General features: G+C 39.6%; 2 protein-coding genes across 2 annotated transcripts in view; both read right to left on the reverse strand.

Annotated features, from left to right (window-relative positions):
* The window catches only part of LOC102201051 (T-lymphoma invasion and metastasis-inducing protein 1-like), a 42,047-nt gene extending 25,889 nt beyond the window's left edge, over window positions 1–16,158 (reverse strand). The window contains exon 1 of the mRNA XM_005735996.1: window positions 16,009–16,158. The gene's annotated coding sequence lies outside the window, so the exon portion shown is untranslated. The remainder of the gene's footprint in view (window positions 1–16,008) is intronic.
* A 433-nt stretch (window positions 16,159–16,591) lies between these two features.
* Window positions 16,592–19,015, reverse strand: part of LOC102201338 (splicing factor, arginine/serine-rich 15-like) — a 28,037-nt gene continuing 25,613 nt past the window's right edge. Inside the window, exons 17-18 of the mRNA XM_005735997.1 lie at window positions 17,906–18,044; window positions 16,592–17,699 (exon numbers count right to left, since the gene is read on the reverse strand). Of these exons, the coding sequence (XP_005736054.1) occupies window positions 17,269–17,699; window positions 17,906–18,044 (570 nt within the window). The 3' untranslated portion in view covers window positions 16,592–17,268. The remainder of the gene's footprint in view (window positions 17,700–17,905; window positions 18,045–19,015) is intronic.

Genomic DNA, 19,015 nt, shown 5'->3' on the forward strand with positions numbered 1-19,015 from the left:
GGGGGGGGGTCCTGTGTTTTTGCAAATAAGCAAATAAGCCCAACCCTCTGGTGCTGCCCTCAGGCTTACTGTGAGGAGGGAAGTTGACCCCGTTTTATATACGTTGTGATCCTTATCCTCCCTCCTTATTCTGTCCACTCATCAACCCTCACTGGTACTGCAGTGTACCATGTTTGAACTTTACACAACTACATTCATCTTTTATATAACTCTGCAGTGTGTTGGCTGTTTCATTTAATCCCATTTGGTACAAAATAGAACAGAGCGGAAACGCAGGAGGGAAAGAACTATGAAAAAAAACAAAACACCAAAGTTGTTACAGGAAATGATATTCACTGAGGCATACAAGCATTGCTCACAAAATGCAAGCACTACAATATACTGTGGACCACTTCTGGAGTTTTTTCACGTAGCATTCCTACATAATAACCTTAATTTTTAAAAATGGAGAAGAGGAGAGAAAAATGTCCACCTTGTAATGGTTGAAGTTTCTGCTATTTGTAGCACAAATGTGTTATTGTGTATGTAAAATGGCAAAATGACCAGAACTAAATTACAAGTGATGCAGATGGATCTCGCTGGAACCCAGGAATCTCATTTGTTAATCCCTGAAGTTCAGGAGCCAGGTGTTGGACCAAAAACGTTACTGATTAATTTGGACTACAATAGAAGTGCAACAAAGTTATGCATTACCGTGACCACACAACACATTATCTTTACATATCTATATCTGTACGCTTAAACTTATGAGTGAAATTGGAAGTAAAATGTACAAAATGAATATTCAGCCAAATCCATGAGACCAAACCAAACCAAATGTTGCAATAAATGCAACTCATCTCCTAACAAATCAGCAGATTTAAAGAAAAAGATAAATTCTCAGCAGAATACATGGCCACCAATCACTCTGCCACAAGACCATAAATAGGTTGAAAAGGGAACAGAACAGTCAGCAAGTTTCTATTGGCACTGTTTAAAAGACACAACACAGATTCCTACTGAACATGATTTACACTGAAGCTCCTGGTATAGCAAAACACATAATTTAAATGGCTGACCCAGAGAAATGTTATACTAAATTTTTAAGAATGCATTGTTCAAAAATGAAAACGCAGGATTATTAAATTTAATTGCACTGGAGCTACCAGAACATCTGAATACAACTTTTAAATGGCCTCAATTCCCAAACACAATGTTCTCTGAAGCTGCAATGCTGCTGCCGCACAGAATCCATCATCAGCTCTTTATTAATACATGAGCAAGAAATGCCACGGCTGGAAAAGATATTTTAGGGCGCTAAAATCCCATCGCATACACCCAGTGGATTCTTTTAGAAATACAGACTAACACACATCACAAGTTAATTCCACTGGATGATCAGAATTTGGTGATCCCATAAAAGATCAACCAAATCTAAAGAGTTCCCACTGGAGACTTTCAAAAATTAAAGTGGTTCCAGGATTATCAAGGGGTGGGTAACTTTACTATAATGACATGCAAAAGCAAAACACAAGGTTTGAACTCTGTAGTGGGCAATCCACGTGAGAAAGTGATTTCCCATGCTGCCTGAACCACAGTTCAACCTGGTGACTTTTTTGGCTTATGCTTTGACAGTATGGTTAAGATTTCTCATCTTAAAACTGTAAAAAAAGAAAATAAAATGGGACATTTCATAATCTAGAGTACAAAATATCATTTAAGAAATAAAGAAACTTTATAAAGAAAATGCAGAAACACATCTGCCTTCTTCTTAAATGGTCCAGAGCTCAGTTAAGATGGGCTGTGGTGATCTTCTGGTTTTCAGTTCTTTTTTGGAAATGATACGCAGGCAGCCTGTATTCTATTTTTTACACTACAAAAAAGTCAGAGAGAGTCATTAAGTGTACACTTTCAACTCGGTTGATAATGTCAGCACTTATGGTAATCTCAAATGTATCCCTCATAACCACAGGACTGTACTGGAACATTAAAATCATGCAATGTGATTTATGCCAGAATCAACTCTTCTCGGAGCAGTGACTTGTTTTTACACTGAATGACCTGTTGTGTGGAATGCTGTCATCCCTAAAATATGTGACTGGTAGATTTAAGTTCCTTTTGTTATTAAAGACCACTTTGAAGTCCTTCTTATACAAATTCTTGGGCCTGCTGGAACAGGTATGAGGGGAAATTGTCTCAACCCTCCACCCCCCTTTAGGTCCTCAAGGAATGAAATTCAAGCCGCTTGCATCATTTTCAGACATCATGCAAGTTGTTGCCCCATGGTCAAAATACAACTTAAGGTCTTTGAAAACAAGGTAAAGACCATGAAACACCTTCATGCCAGGAGTCATTTGTCTAAAGTCTTCTTTTCTCACATGTAGCACACAGTGAAAAATAATTCACACCAGCATCATTCTCTCTACTGGAAATATTTCATTTGGTTTTGCAGGAGCTGCCCAACAAGTGAGTGCTGGACGCCAGACACAGGACAGTCAGTGACTAACTGTGAACTCATCAGACTATCATCTGGACTATTCTTACATCAACACAGACTGTTTATTAGGAAGTCTGCAGTTCTGACGTGCACCTCCATCAGGCTAAGTCTCAAAAAAAAAAAAAAAATCAATGGCTACAGTGCATTTTTGAAAAAAGCAAGGCTTACGTAAAGACATATGACAAAATGTGATGATAAACATCTCTGTTAAAAAGCCGTTTGGAGTCCTGCAACACATTCCTGCCATTTGACCTAGGTACAACTGTGAAAGGAAAAACAAGCCAGGCCCAACCAGTAACAAGCTCCAACACAAAACCCTGTAATCTGAACACTCTGGTCTCCAGAGATAATAACACAGGTAGCTGTATGCAGCAAGAGGAGGGGGTTTAACTACTGAAAGACTGCACTTAAGACAGCTCACATTTCCCAACTGATATAGAGTCATATGTGTCTTTGAAAATGGAAGCACTAAACACAAACCCTTGTTCTCATGACTCATTTTCTGCTCTCGAGTGGGCTCAACTGTATTCAAGATTCTATTAGGCCAGAGGGAAATTTGGTATTACAAGAGCTTGCATCCATTTTCAAAAGGTTCCTGTGCCAGAAAAAAAAACCCATACATATTAAAAGTAATTTAACAGCTTAGATTAAAACAATATACTATGGTTATATATTCAAAGAGTAATTTCCAACTGTAATCTGTAACCCTGGAAACATTAAATAGCAAACAAACTGAAAAGAGGGGCTTTCAGTGATATGGAAAGCAGCTCAACTTTGTTTGCTAACACTGCTGAATGCATCATGAAAAAAAACAAATCAGGTTAGACAGGATCGGCCAAAACACTTTTTATGCAGCTTTATTCAAAATTTACCTCTAAAATAACAAATAGAGCATGTATGGCTTTAACAGCCGCATTGACAAAGCAGCAGGTGAAGCAACATTTCAGCAAAAACAAATCACCAGCCAAGCCACGGAGTCATTTTCATTCGCTGCTGATCTGATTATGTGTTTCAGAGTACGGCGGGGCACGTGAGGCTGCTGTGTGTGACCTGTCTGACCCTGTCACAAGAGGCTCAGGTGGCTGGGTGTTATGGAGCATTTTTAATGTAGGAGAGCAACCCTTCGAAGGATGCCAGAACATACAAAGCCGAATTATGAACGCCAGCAGAGCTAGTTTGATGCAAGTGAGCTCCACTCAGTGGAAAGGATTTTGTCGATAAATCATTCTTGATTGCAAAATGTGGATACAGCAATGACCCGGAGCTGTGTCGTTTTAAAAGAAACGCTATGCTTTTGTGAGCCTGTTGCTGAGCAGCAGCTGGTATTGTTTAGCCTAGTGGCACCTTTGTCCCTCAATGCCATGTGCAGAGGTCAACTCTTCTGCTGATGTTTAAGCTGCATACAGCATAAACTGCAGGTTTTATTGGGTCAACATGTCTTTTGTCCACTCTGTAGACTTAAGAGTACTTTATACGGTTCTGTGGTCACAGATAAAAACAAACTTATGAAAAATTAATGTCTCGTCTTTTTCTCCACAGTATCTGTCAAAATGACGACCAGAGTTTGAGGTGTAATAAAACGCCCAGAGAATAGAAACTATCATCTATTATCCTACATTTGTCCAAATTCATTGTAGGTGCAAGATCTTGTGAGGTCATAATACTTTCACCTCCATTAATAGCAGCAATTTGCTTGTGTAGAGGTTCACAGCTAAGGTGCCATAAGATCACTTCCTGCTCATGGCTCTTTGCCTCCTCATTAACAACCTTTGAAGTTACTTTAACAGTACTTTAACAGCTGTTAGTGGAAGGCGTAACTAAGCTGTGGACAACTGTTATGACATGCGGGGTGGGGGACCGACGACACAGGTTTGTGGAAGTGATTGTTTTTGTTTCATATGAAGTGTTCTATTAAAATCACTTTATATCCATTTGTTTTAACTAAATCAATATTTCCAAATGTTCCTCCTGCCTTCATCCCTTCATTTATTTTCACTTCTCTGAATCTCTAAAGCAACGCTCATTTCGTGTAGTAATCATTTAGGACTGTATCAGAGCATTTGAAAAAGCTCTTTTACATTTCCGCTAATATCTGAAAGGATTTTTTCTAAAATCTATAATCTGCTGTTTGATATGTGAAAATTAAAAAAAAATAAAAGTGTTGTACCCAATCAAGAAAAAGCAAATCTTTTGAAGAGTAATTTAAACTTTAGTCTTGATAATGTGGAACTGGATCAGAAGCTGGGGAAACGTTAATGATAGGCAGATCAAACAAAAATCCAAGATCAAGACTCAACAGTTTGTGACACAAGTGTGAATCTGGGATGAAAACGGCAAATTCTTTTTTTATGAAAAAGGTTTGAGCCGCTGTTACAAAATATTTAAACCACAATCAGCACATACACGAGCTGACCTTCTCATATCCTGTAACCGTCACTGTCAGAGAAAAGGTCTCCCCCTAGTACATGGAGCATCAAAAGTACTCTGTCTTACATGCTTCACATTCCAGACTTCCAATGTCCTCCTCCACACTCCGACTCCAAACATACCCAGCCATTTCCCCTGGACACAAGAAACAAATGTTCTTGACAGTTTTACGATGATAGATTTGCGATCGACAGTATCAATGACGGGACCCAGTGGTTAGCAAAACATTATCTGGTGTGACAAATCTGTAAATGCACCAGGAGGTATTACCAACCGATGACTGGGACGGGTTGATGTATGAAAACATCTGGAAGATTACAAAAAAAAAACTTTAGTGATTATATGAAATTTTACACAACTTTTATAAAAGTAAACTATATGCACAAGAACGCTAAAAGTCTGCACAGAGATAATATGAAGTACAAAGATAGTACAAAGTGGGGAACCAAAACATGGGGACAATGTTTTGCACTCAGGCTCTCTCACTCACCCAATCCTTTGCTTCCAGGTCAGTGAGTGGGAATACTAAGCACGCTGCAGTATGGTGCGTTTCCTTTTATATTGCACCAGAAGTACAAACCCCACTCAATATCACATCTGGGTCAGAGTCAAGACCCATTTCCATCATTTTGATTTCAATATTAATGAGCAGGGAATGCACATTTCAGGTTGTGTTCCAAACAGATGGAATAGTGTGTCTAATACTGGTACACTAGGAAAAGGCAAGTTCATCTGAGCGAAGAAAAACTTTCCAAAATAACATTTGATGCATGTTCAATCATCCAGTTAAGGAAATCCCAAAAACTTTATTTTGTTTATGTGGACATAGCGTTTTCAGTGGAAACTGAAGAAGTCACTTGGATGAGTGACAAAACGTTTCTCCCACTGAAAACGCTGCATCCAGATGAACAGAATCAACTTTTTGGGATTTCCAAAATAACATTCTCAATATTATGCAAGTGCTGCTGTGTTTCTTTAAGACTTTACTATACAATTTAAACACAATGAGGAGATCTGACACCAATGTATCTGTGAAAACAGCCCATGAAGTCATTCCCAAGCTCCACCTTCACCACAACACCCCTGAAGCTCCCGGGTCCCCACTGTGTTGCATTGTGCAGTGAGGCAGAACTGAGCACAGTCCTGACACACATGACTACACAAAGCTTGGTTGAAATCTGTCCACTTCCTCCAAACATCCCTGATTACAATTTCCAGCACAAGCCTCCTTTATCAGCCTGTGGCATGTCACTTAGAAAGTCAAATTTCAGGTAAAGTACAGCACCTCCACCCATTAGGTTTCATATATTAATGGATATTGAAGGATTTATTTATTTTTTGACTGCACCTTAGGTTACATTTACCGACAGCAGATACAATGTACTTTCACAAAGCTCAGTGGGATGTAAATGGTGTTTATTATGACAGCCCAGCAGTAATTCAATCTCATGGAGGCATCAAAGTATGCTTCTATTTTTAAAGACTGTGGGATGTCGCACAAATTCCACCGACGTTAGGTTAATTTTTATTTTTATAAACAGTTGTATACTTGCTTTTCTAAATGCTATAGAAGAAAAAAGTGCATATGTATATATTATTCTTACCCTAGCTCAGGCTTATAAGTAAACTGAATAGCAAACCCAACATTCTGTGACTACCAGGAAAGAAAATACCTGCAATCGTAAGTACATGCTCTAGTCCCTTTGAAAGGTAACAAAGTTTTATGCACATAAAACTGCAAACTGAAAATAATTTGAGTTGTGGCAGAGCAAGTTCCAGCATGCTGAATTCTGCCTCAAATAGTTCAGTTGAAATCTTATGAGCTTAGTATCTGAAATACCACGTGATCTCAGATGAACTCTTAGCCTGTAAACCTACAATATAACCCTTGTTTCATGGCACACGGTAATAACTTTTAATTAAGTGAAGCTTATCGCATAAGATTGCGCAAACCAATCAGTGGTTATTTTCCTCTGCTGAGAATAATTTTGTTAAGACAAATTTAGACTGAGGACACTGCATGTGACTTTTGTGTCAAGCTTTTAACAGGAACTCAGAGTTTGTGTTTTTCGAAGCCTGCTTTCCTCCAATCACAACAGGAGCATCATCAAGATTTACAAGCCTGAAGACCAGAATCGGACCCCCTGTCCTGCTAAGCCGGGAACAGTCAATACATTACCATAACTATAACACCAGATGACCATTTCTCGCCCTCTCCCCACTGCAGGAGTCACAACCAGCTTTCAAGCACAAAGTTCGGGTTTTAAATGAACTCACAACGTAAAGCCCCCCCACCCCCACTCCCCCCCGTGATGCGCTCTGGGAATTCTCCTTGGCTTTGGACATCTCTCACATTTGCAATTCATCATCTCCCTTTGTCAGCATCACAAACCTGCCACCACCACCACTGCTTTGTCATTACAATGACACAGACACAGGGTGCATTGTTTGCATCTAGGAGTGAAGTGGATAACACAATGCCTTATTGCCTAAAGTTTGCAATACACAGGATTACTACAGGTACATACACTGAGGAATCCCCATACCCTGAGGCTACGGGGCCTCAGGGTATGGTTACAACTTAATATAATATTAAATTGCTGGAAGAATGGGAATGCAAAAACGAGTGGACACTAATGAGAATATTGCAGTCAAAGCTAATAAATCCTGAAATTACACATCTCAGGAGGGAACAATATGGTTCACGAGAGAGCTGGCTGCATCTGACCAATTTAACTACTGAAACCTACCAGAAAATGTGTGACATTTGAACTGCTGATATTTAGCAACACTTTTAGAAAGTAGGAAGCTTGAGGGTAAAGAGCAATTTGCCTTTTCTATCTCCTAACCAACTACCAAACACGCAGCATGGCACAGAAAATGCACAACTAGTGACTTACCTTAATGTTCTCATGGAAGTTATAATTCTACTCTTCCTCCAGTTAAATCTGATGCACCAATAAGAGGGATATTTCAAAATATAAATGAGGTGATGATTGGTATTCCTCCTGCAAGTCCACAGCAGACTGACTCCTGTATCCAAGGATGAGTTGAAGAACTGAGGGAGAGAGGGAGTGCCGTTTGTACCCCCTCCCCTTCTCCAGCTGACTCTTTCACACTCTTTACTCCCTCCCTTGTTGCTCCCTCTTCACTCTATAATTCCAACCCCCTAAACTACAAACAGGAATGCATGTTCCTCCCTCTCCTCCTCTATAATTGCCCCTCCACTCCCTTTAAGGAAGCATGATATTTACACTATATGCTGCAGAACGGTTTATTGGGAACAAACTAATGGGACAAAGAACAGTCAGATTCAGGCCTGTGTTGCTCATTTTTGATTTTGATCAGAAGCCTAAATGTAAATTTCACTTTCATTTTGCCAAAGATAAAGGAGTCTGAAGATTCGTTATAACAAAATTCCAGAAAATGAAATTAATGTGTGCCTCTAAGCCAATGAAGGCTGAAAGGTCACAGTTATTCTGTTGCAGTTTGTAATTTGGTATATTCACTGACAGCCCACAATGCACTTGTGAATGTGAGAGAGGCAGGACTTGCTGTTGTCATAGCACCAGTGATGTCGTGTGGCTTTCACATCAGCAGTGACAGAGGTGTGGGATTCATTTTGAAATGACGGAACCGGCAGAGGACACGGGGACAGAGAAAGGATAGGACAGGGAAGCGAGGGCAGAGCAGTGTCTGCTCAGCTGCAGCCTGCATCATGCGCCTCAGAAGCAGCTTTGCATGCACACTGAACTGAACTGAACACGCCCCAAGCTAGCTGAGAGCATAGACACCCTAACAGTCACAGAGAGAAGAGGCATAGAGTTCACAGAGCTTAGTGTGTCTAGAAAGAGTAAAAAAAATAAAAAAATAAAAAAATAAAAATTAAAAAAAAAAAAAGGGGGGGGGGATGGCCCTACAGTGTTGTCTTCCTCTTCTACCAAGGTTATGCCACTAATATTAAAAAAATAATAATGATAATAAACATAACCACCAAGTTTTAATCATAGAGAAAAATATCTCTAGCATGCAAAAGCATAACCTGTAATTTGTCAGCATTAGACACACAAATTGTACCATGTGGCACTAATTGTTTTTCCAATTAGCAAACAATTAGGTGGAATTTGATCTTGAAAAGATCTCAGTACACATGACACACTAGGGATGTTATTATGAGAGTATTGCTTAAAAACAACGGGCCATCAAACCCACATCCCAATACAAATCTAAAGTTACTTTTCAAATAAACAACATCGGAGAATAAAATTAAAGTTTAATAAATTTGTGTTACATGAGATGAGATTGGAATTACTCCCTGCCCCCAAAAAAAGAAAAAAAAATGAATAAGACAGCACTGCAATAAATGCATCCGTCAGTGAAATGTAGGCTAATGCTGAATCCTCCTCTGCTGTCACCACAGGCATTTCAGAAATGTAGACTGCTTGCATGGAGCTCAGATAAACAAAATACTCTGCTTTCTCATCACTGGCACAAGGCTATTAAAACCAGCGCTGCCTGCACTCAATTTGGATGCTGATTGAATTGGACATCCAATACATTGACAGGACATTCAATACCGCTGGAGCAATTTGGCAGGTGAGACTACGGGTACAGATCCACAACAGCACTTCAGACTGCTGATGCTGTGCAGGTGTCACAACCAACCACAATCAATGCCAATCACCTTCAGCCATAGCAAGAGGGGGAAAAAAATCAGCTGAAGGCAAAGTAATCACAGGAATACTTTTGTGAGGATATAGTTAAGTTCAAGATCAGAATGATAGAGTAGAAACATGTATTGGATGTTCAACAAAACAGAACTGGATTCAGGTAGTAAGGAAGCCCCTGACTCTCCCCCCTTTTAAATTTACCTACACCCCCTTTAATTTGTGTCTTAACTTTGCCAGTAAAACAGGGGATGCTGTCACCACAAGGCTTCGCAGCAGGGGTGGTGTTAGTAATGAGCTGTGCTTTGTCTTCAACAAAAAAAACAATCTCATTTAAATTGGAGAATGGCTTCCCCAAGGTGGGTTTTGAATGTGATTGCAAAGACAATGAGTTTTTTTGGGGGGGATTTTTTTTTTTGTTTTTTTTCATAACTGCTATAACTGTTACTCGGTCACATAAATTCTAATTTCTTCCGTAGTGAGGTCGTTGATTCCTCAAGCCATGGCAAAAGTCAGTGTCGTTTTTTAAAGGCAAAGAAACCCAACATGTCTAACAAGCCAAATCAAACCGCTGCTCCCCACAACAGCTTTAAATAAAGGTCAGTTAATAATTGACGACACTTGCTTTATTATAGCAATTCTGAATGGACCATGAAGTGGTGCGTCATTCAACGTGATGTAGCTTTGAAGTTAAAGTCACCATCATTTTGCATTAATACTTTTGCAACCAAAAACATTACTGGTCACACAAAAAACTCATTTCCATGAAGGGCCATGCAAGCTTATAGCTTGTTATTATTAGGTTGCAGTAGTATGACTTCCTGACTAGGCCTAAAATTTAATGGCAAAGCCTGCCATTCAGCAGCATCTGCAATATTATACGAAATGCTAAACAAATCGAGTATGGATGTGTATTAAAAACAGCAACCACTACAAACTACAAAGCCAAGATACCTTCTTGTCTTACATCAATTATTGTCTTCCTTCAAATAGACACGGATGAGTTTTACCCACAACTCAAGATGTTGAATCAACAACTCTGAAAAATACAAACTGTTCACACATCACGCTGGGTCTAATACTATATGCAGGATTTGGTTCAGCCACCAAATTGACATTAACATTAAAAAGAACATCCATCACCACGAGGGTTTAAGTGTTTGTCTTATTTTCTTGAAGGTCTCCTCAATCACGCCAACCCCCTCCCTCATCCGTGCCCTTCTGTGGATCCATTGTACTGAAGAGGAGCACTATGTACGAATGATATCTAAAGAGAAAAAAATGCAACTGTTACGCAAGACATGAAAGTAGCAAGCCCAGCCTGGATAGAGATCATTAGTGGAGGATCCAGTGGTCTCCAGCAGAGACTTGCCTCTCAAGAGTAGACTTCAAAGACGCTGGTATAGAGAGAGAAATAATTTAGAGTGTAAAGAAAACGCTGGAACTGATTGGTTGGGATTGATCCTATGCAGCATAGGTGGCTCCCCAATATTAGTTATTAAAAGATACCAGTAATATTTTAAAGTGTCTTTATAAATTGCTCTGTAGAGTCTGATACATACTAAGCCAGTTACACAAAGCATACACAGTTGTGCCTATAAAACGTGTAAGCTCATGTAAATGTTTTAAATACATTCTGGTAGCTTTCAAAAAAATAATCAGAATATCATTTAATATGTCTATTATATCATAAAAGATAAAAAAAAATATAGGCAAAAGCAATAGCAACTGGATAGCTGAAACATGCAAATTATTAATATTTTAAATGTATAAATCGGTTTAAAAGTCAAGTAATTATCTAAAATCTACCTTTCTCTTAACTAGAGGCATTTAAAACACCAATAGCGACATAAAGCACTTGTACTTTATGTGACCTAGACTCATCTTACCACATTTTAGTACAGATTAACTTCCATGTGACCAAATAAATGTTTTTTGAGGGAGCTTTGAAAGCATATCCTTGGCAACCAATTGTTTTTGTATGCCGGTGAAAGCGCATTCGACGCAGATTCAAACCAAGGCAAGCAAAAAGGGGCTCTGAAAAGTTATTTTTTGTGACCAATGGTGTGTTAAAGTTAGCTCAACTCCCATCACCCCAAAGTGACTCATAGCCTCAGCAGTTTTGTGCACTTAGTATCTATTATTCATCCTAAACCACAAGGCTGTATCAGCCACGTGAAGCTGATGATCATCGCCATGTGCATTTTTGACAGCTGGTCACACGTTTCTTCTCACAGCTCAGAAATAGAAGGAACACAGCTTTAACACGATGTTTAAATACTCATTTATCTTTCCAAAAGCCATTGCGGAAAACGCGTACTAAAGGCGCTACTGAATACTGCATGTACACAATAATATCCCAATAACAAGGTAATAAGCTTCTGAAGCTCTTGTTTGCTGTGAAGTTGATTTGACAAAGAAGCACAATGTTATTCATGCCGTCTTTGAGAATGTTAATCTAAGTCTGTAATAATTTATGAGAAGCCTGCGTTTTCATTGTGCTTAGAGGTCAGGCTTACAGTCATACAAAATGCCTCTGCAGCACTTTCGAAGCTAAAACTTAGGAAGTTAAAGTCCTTTGGTTTTCTTGCTTTCTAAGCTTAGTGGAATACAACACAAGTTTCTCTCACAGTATATGGAGTGCATCACAGTTACACTGATGTGCAGCACTGCTGGAGGCGTTGTCCTCTGGAAGCATCTGGGATCAAATCTTGGCAAGCCCTTTAGATGCTTCTCGAGCTAATGCAAACTGTCAGCATATTAGGAATTCAACATAACAGACATTTCATAGCCAGGAATACACGGCAACTTCCTGAGAATCTGTGTTAAATTAGAAAAACATGAAAGACCTTTCGAAATGCATGTGATATGAAGACACGGGGTTCAAAGGTTGTTTCAAGTACAATGCTTAAGATTTAGAATAAAATTACTACACGTGTAGCAAACAATGAGCAACATTCTTAACCATCCTAAGATGGATATTAATAATATTCTCTAATGGAGACGGATGTCCTGTCAGGAGAAACGAGGGAATGCCGAGCTCTCGTCTGCCACACCGTATCACATGGATGTAAACAGAAGTGGATTGGAAAGCATGGGTGTCCTTAATTAATCTACTCAAAACTGTTGTACTAAACATTTTGAGATCAACGGATTAAAAAAAAAAAAAATGGATAACTTCACTTGTGCATATGGCCGCAATGTGAAATATGTCTTAGTCTGTTATAAAAATCTGTCGGTCCATGGAGTATTAGAGCACATAATTCTCACAAGATAAATCTGGCAACCAGCCTCTGAAGACCATATTTATCACAAGACTCTGGATAGCAGAGTTTGCAGCTGCAACATCAATGTTACACAATAGTGTCAGATCACAAAAAAAAAATTGTGTATAACAACCTGATTCAAGTTTTACCTTAAACTTCAAAACATTAAACGTTCCGTTATGAAAAACGGAAGGCAAGAAAATTCTCACATTTGACAAACTTTTTTACCTTTCAACAAGAATTTAAATGATATATCCATGTTCAGAGTTGCTGGTTTCCCATTTGATTCTCATTCAGAGTCAATGGATCAATCAAGTGCTGATCAGTAGTTCTACCATTAAATATTTGGGGAGCTTGGACTCTGCTAAAGCAAGTAGGATACTGACAGAAACTCACAACTCCATGTAAGCCAGGAGTTTGTTCAGATGCTTTACAATTCTTGCAAGCAATGTGCAATTAGGAATATAGAGGTGGTTGTTTTATTGCCAAAAGCTAATAAGCAGCGTAATGGCTGTTAGTAATATTTTCCTGCGTGTACATGGCACTGAGGCTTTAGCTCAACTCAATACTCTCATTGTAATACCTACAATCAGCGGCTTAGCAGTATAAAATAAGTTTCCCTTTGGAAAGGATTTCCAGCTCTGTGGTTGTGGTCTAACTTCTGTAATTAATATTTCCACAACACGCCTCCTCTCCTACTCGCTGACTGTTTAAATGGATTGTTTGAAAAGCCAACACTGGGATACCAGTGATCTAACAAAAATCCAGCCGTGGTTGTGAAGTTACAATTCAAACCACTGTAGTGCAAAAGGTAGTAGTAAGTTTACATTTCAGTGAATGGTTGGCGTTAGTATGATCACACTGATCTCTGTATGTTATTCACTTGGCACTAAGCAAAAAACACTAGACTGCCTTCAGTATTTACTTTGCACCAATTTGCAAATGAATGAAGAGTTATGTGCAAGTGGGATGGAAATGAATAATTCAAAAAGAGCACTTATGAGGGTTAGATTATGCGCATCTCGAGAAATCAACTTTGCTTGGTAGTACATTTCTGTACACGCATGAAGAACAAAGTCATGGATTGTACCAAAAGCCAACAAATTACCATAAAACTGTGCAGGGATTCTTTCATGAGCAGAGTTGTTGGACTGCTTCATGCTGGTCTAACATTTGAGATCTTTGAGATGCAAAGTTAACAACTGTTGACGCAAGCCAGAGGGGAGAAATATTAAGTGCAACTTTACAACAAAAATAAGGGGGCAGAGAAAGAGTGAGGTCTCTGTGCAGGCATGTCATACATGCAAGCTTGCACTCAAGTTACCACTTCGAAGGAAACCCTGAGGCCAAGCTGCTGGATGCTCATAAAGATGGTCGTTTGATTTCCGTGGTTCTCCACTTTCATTGTTATGGAAAGGTTCTGTAAACACTGGAAGAATACCTTCCAAACACATGTAGGGAAACCTGCTCCTTTTTAAGCTTTTAGGCCATCCACAAATAGGTACTCACCATAACAAACCAAACAACCCCCCAAAATGTGCAGGATCTTTTAAATATTGAGATAACTCAAGAAATAATGGGAATTTTAACTAAAAACTACTGCGTGAAGAAACAAAACTCAAAGGGCACCCACCTTATTCCTTTTGGAGGTATGCTGAACAGACCTGTGGTGTTTAAATCCATCCACAATGACTTCTATGAACATTTAAAGATACATTTTTTCTTCTGTCACCTTTGAAACTGACTTAATTCCAAAGACAGATATGAACAGTGTTAGTTTTCAGTTATCATCGTGTTAGTTTATCATCATGTAACAGGGCAAAAAAGAAGCGCATAATTTGCATTGAAAACTAGCCCTGTGGTATTTAAATCAAGTTTCCCCTTCCTGATACCTTTCATCTCTAAATGTATGCCTGATGTGGTTTGGGCTTGTTTTATTGGATGTCATTCAGCATTTTTTGATACCCAAAAACTAGTTGATCCGTTTTTTCCCTCCTCATTAATACTTGCAACAACTTGACTGCATTTGCATGTGGGTCTGCAGCATGTATGTGCTTATAAGCTGTCGTGGCAATTGTGAATTTAAGTGTACTTCACAAACCCTGGATGTTCAAAGGTTCAGCTGCACTTCAAGTGATGCAACAACACATGACTGTTAGCCATCCTGTTACTGTAACTTCAGTCTTTATAAAAGTTATTTTCCGCTGTGTATTGTAACAGTTAAGATGTTATTGCTGGTATTATCTTTACAAGTGCTTCAATCACTTGCACAGTAGGCAGTGTCTTGGCTCGCAAGACATAGGAGCTGCTGACTAAGAAGCTGCACCACAACCAAATAGGGTGAGATATTTTTTTATGAGCCCATGTTTCTCCTGATAGCATGAACTGCAAAAACACGTTGGCTAGTTGTAAATTAATAGTAATCACTATCTATCTATTTTCCCTCCATATATATGAAATCTGATGCGGCTACAGACCTACACAGTGACAAGACAGGAAGTAACACTTTCAGCAGCAGTCTATGGCAGTGACGCTGCAACAAACGTGACATAAGGTCATTGGAGTACACAAATGAGCTGCCGCTTTTCAGTTGAGTCACCTGCATACGGTCTGTTTACTAAGGTGTAGTCTCATTACACCAACAAACAGCGCTGGATCAGTGATGTGCTGTGCTTCATGCAACAATGTACCGCACTCAAATCACACGCTTCTCATTTTCGAAACTGTCCAAATGACCACGGAGGTGCTCAAAAACCTGCAAGGTGTCAAGGCGGGCATCTTGCCCGCTCTGCACGTCTTGCATAATTTGTTCATGCTGGTGTATTCATACACTGGGCTCGAACGGCTGGACATGCATGTTAACCCAGCTGCGTGTCTCCCATCATTCAGGCACAGCACATGACTGTTTGCACCCCCAAAACAACCGAGGTGAGACTGAATTATTGGGCATCAACACTCCGCGCACAAAAAAGCCGCATCTTGCCCGGCTCGACCGCTGGACCGCACCGCCAGCTTCAGTGCGGCAGCGTCTGTCACCACTGATAAACTTGTATGATTGAGTGATGCGATCATGCGTGCAGACGGCGCTAGGACCACGCGGGAGTTTGATCGGATATCGAGCCGATTTTTCCTTCTAATGATGCGGACGGCGTGGTAAGCCGGGTCTCCTTACCTGTCTCCGCCTCGGTCATGATTTGCCCGCTTGCGCTCTAACATTGAAATTCCCATGTTTCACACACCGGTAATGCCCATCCATGTCTCACAATCCAGTCGCTTCTCCAAGGTCTGCCTGTCCACGGACCATGCGTGTTGTTTCCACACCGCTGAGAGGGGCGGAGCCCACGGCCCTTGGAGACGGAGTACAAGTGGATCATGAGAATGCCACTTATGTTTTCTCACAGCCAATCGGCTGTGCAGCTTCGAATCGGCGTCCAGTGACTTTGTCCACTAAATGTTTTGGTGTACAAAAAGAAAATAATAAGAACCGGAGACCATAAAAAAAGATCTCTGCGCATTTCTCCTTATTGCAGAATGCTTACGCGTCTAGCGCCTGGAGGTCTTTCTGTGTAAGCAAATCTATGCGAGGTGATATGTGATGGAGACTGAACTCGGTTTAAGCAGTGTAAGCAACCATCAGTCATTATCACTGTCGAGATTTCATAGCTAAAATCTGCAAATTCGTGACCAGTTATAATAAGACAGGCGCCAAGGTATGAAACAAACTCCTTTAAAACAAATATCACAGGATCTGCGTGCGCCTTTCAAAGGGTCCTGAAATTTCTGTTATGTTAAACCCCCTCATGCAGGACAATTTATTAACAAAATAAGTTTGATCAACAGAAATACATCACATGATCAAATGGCAGTAACTCTTCAATATTCACTCCACATGATCCTACAAGGTGTGACCTTAGGAAACAGGGTGTACTCTACCCTCTACTGGCAGGAATGAAATATTATTCACATGACAACCTTTTTTTTCCATGTGAAGACTTAAATATCAACGTAGTACAAAGGCAGTCTACTAAAAACAAAATACCAAAAATGTTATATAATTTTCTTCCATACACAAAACTCTGATAAAGGAATATGCTCAAAAATACAGACATTGCCTTTGTTTGTACCTGCACCTACCAATTAAAGACTCAACCATAAACTCCACAACTTTTAGGTATACAAAAAAATAACAAACAGCTACAAGCAATTACATTATTTACAGCAACAAATCTCTTGGTTGATGAACTTAAAGAAGTTGGTATCACATCACAAAATAGTGTATTCCTTTTCATTTTGGACGCTGGGAAAGGGATCTGGTGCAGTGACAATTTTAAACAGTTTTTTTGATGCACCACTCAAAGATAACAGCAGTCTTTGTCACAGTGGTTCCACATAAACCCCGCTCCTTTCCATAGGTTCATTAGTCCTCTTGCATTTACCACCTCCCTCTGTGAAAAGGTGGACACCCAAATCCAGGCCTCGCATTTCGGAACTGCCTTCCTTCCCTGTCATTTATGCTCTCGGGTCCCATGGAAGGATGTCGATGGAAGGGGGGACCGCGAGGAGGGAACGGCATGGGCATTCTGAACCTGTCTGATGGAAACATGGGTCCTCCTGGAATCATTTGCGGGGGCATTTGTGGCATGCTTGGAGGTGAGAGGAAAGGAGGCATATGAGGATTTGTCATGCCGGGAGGCGGTTGCAGAGGTGGCATACCCGGGCTGTGTCCCTGCATGATAGCAGGGCTCGGCAGGGTCATTACTGGTGATGTGGGATGCCCCAGCTGGTTGGCAGTCATGACATCAACAGAAGCACCTTTCTTTCCTTTAGGATCTTCTGTGGATATCTCTGGAGATTTTATACTTCCTGTTGCAAAAGAGTTTAAGATAAGGTTGTATTGATTTTCAAACAGAAATGAAGTATAATTGCAGCAGGAAAAAAAAGAGAAAACATTTAAAGAAATGCAGCATAGATTTTTACTAAATTTAAACACAATCTACTTTGACTGCCACTGAATCTTAGGTTTAGATAACAGATTTTAAAATCCATAGCATTTAGCGAAGATTTCTCACCGGCTGCCAACTTTGTTGGATCAAACTCTGTGGGGATGAAAGGAACTCCTGCTGGAGGCATGGATGTAGGAGATAGCATAATAGGGCTTGGGAAGACAGGCGAACTTCCGATGAGTTCTGTCTGTTGAACTGGTGGTAACTGGAAGACAAAGAAATATAATGGTATCCTTAAAATTAGTGTAAATGAAAAAGATAATCTTTCTGATGTGACCTTAAAGATTTTTTTTAAATTCAATTCAATTTTACGTATATAGCGCCAAATCACAACAACAGTCACCACAAGGTACTTGCTGTTGTATGGTAAAGACTCTACAATAATAGAGAGAAAACCCAACAATCAAACGATTCCCTTTAAGCAAACAAGTAATAGCGTGAAGGAAACACTCCCTTTAACAGGAAGCAACATCTGATTCTGGTTCAGCATCTTCTGATTCCATAGCATAATGTTGCTCATTGATAACACCCACTGGTATTTTTTTGGTGTCACTTGAAAAAAAAAAAGTTTTTAATTGGTATTTTATTTTACAGCATTCCTCAAAGTTTTCATTAATCCACAGAAAACTGAGTTCTCTGCTGCTAATCACACAATATCAAACTGAAATAAACATTAAAGCTGTTGCAAAAGGTTAAAAGGTTGGCATGTGGCAGATGTCCACAGATCAACAAGAGGCTAACACCTTCACCTTGGAAAGTAGATTGCACAGTAGATTTAAGCACTGTATTTGTTTATTTGCAATACAATTTTTGAAATTGCACCAACGTTTGGTCAGGTACCAGTAAAATATGACTTTTATGTCTTTAAATCTGCTAAAATTCATCCCAGTCTGATTTATGATCAAAGATATGAAAGGCATCAAAGTGTGCCATGTTGACATTTAGGCAATCATTTACAAGTCAGTAATCATTTTAAGAGGAATCAGTCTCATAAAACTTTACCAGAAACAGAATAAGTTGGTTATGTGACACTGATTACAAAGAAAAAGACCACCACTTCTATGTGAACGAACTGAACTTTAAAGGGCATGGCATTTAAAAAAGGTTTTAGTTAGGAAGTTCAGATTTTAGACAAATGTTTTACTTTCAGGCCATTTTTAACTGAACTGAACCACT

The sequence above is a fragment of the Pundamilia nyererei genome, unplaced genomic scaffold (assembly GCF_000239375.1).
Source record: "Pundamilia nyererei isolate P.nyererei 1_Seehausen unplaced genomic scaffold, PunNye1.0 scaffold00066, whole genome shotgun sequence".
Lineage (NCBI taxonomy): Eukaryota > Metazoa > Chordata > Actinopteri > Cichliformes > Cichlidae > Pundamilia > Pundamilia nyererei.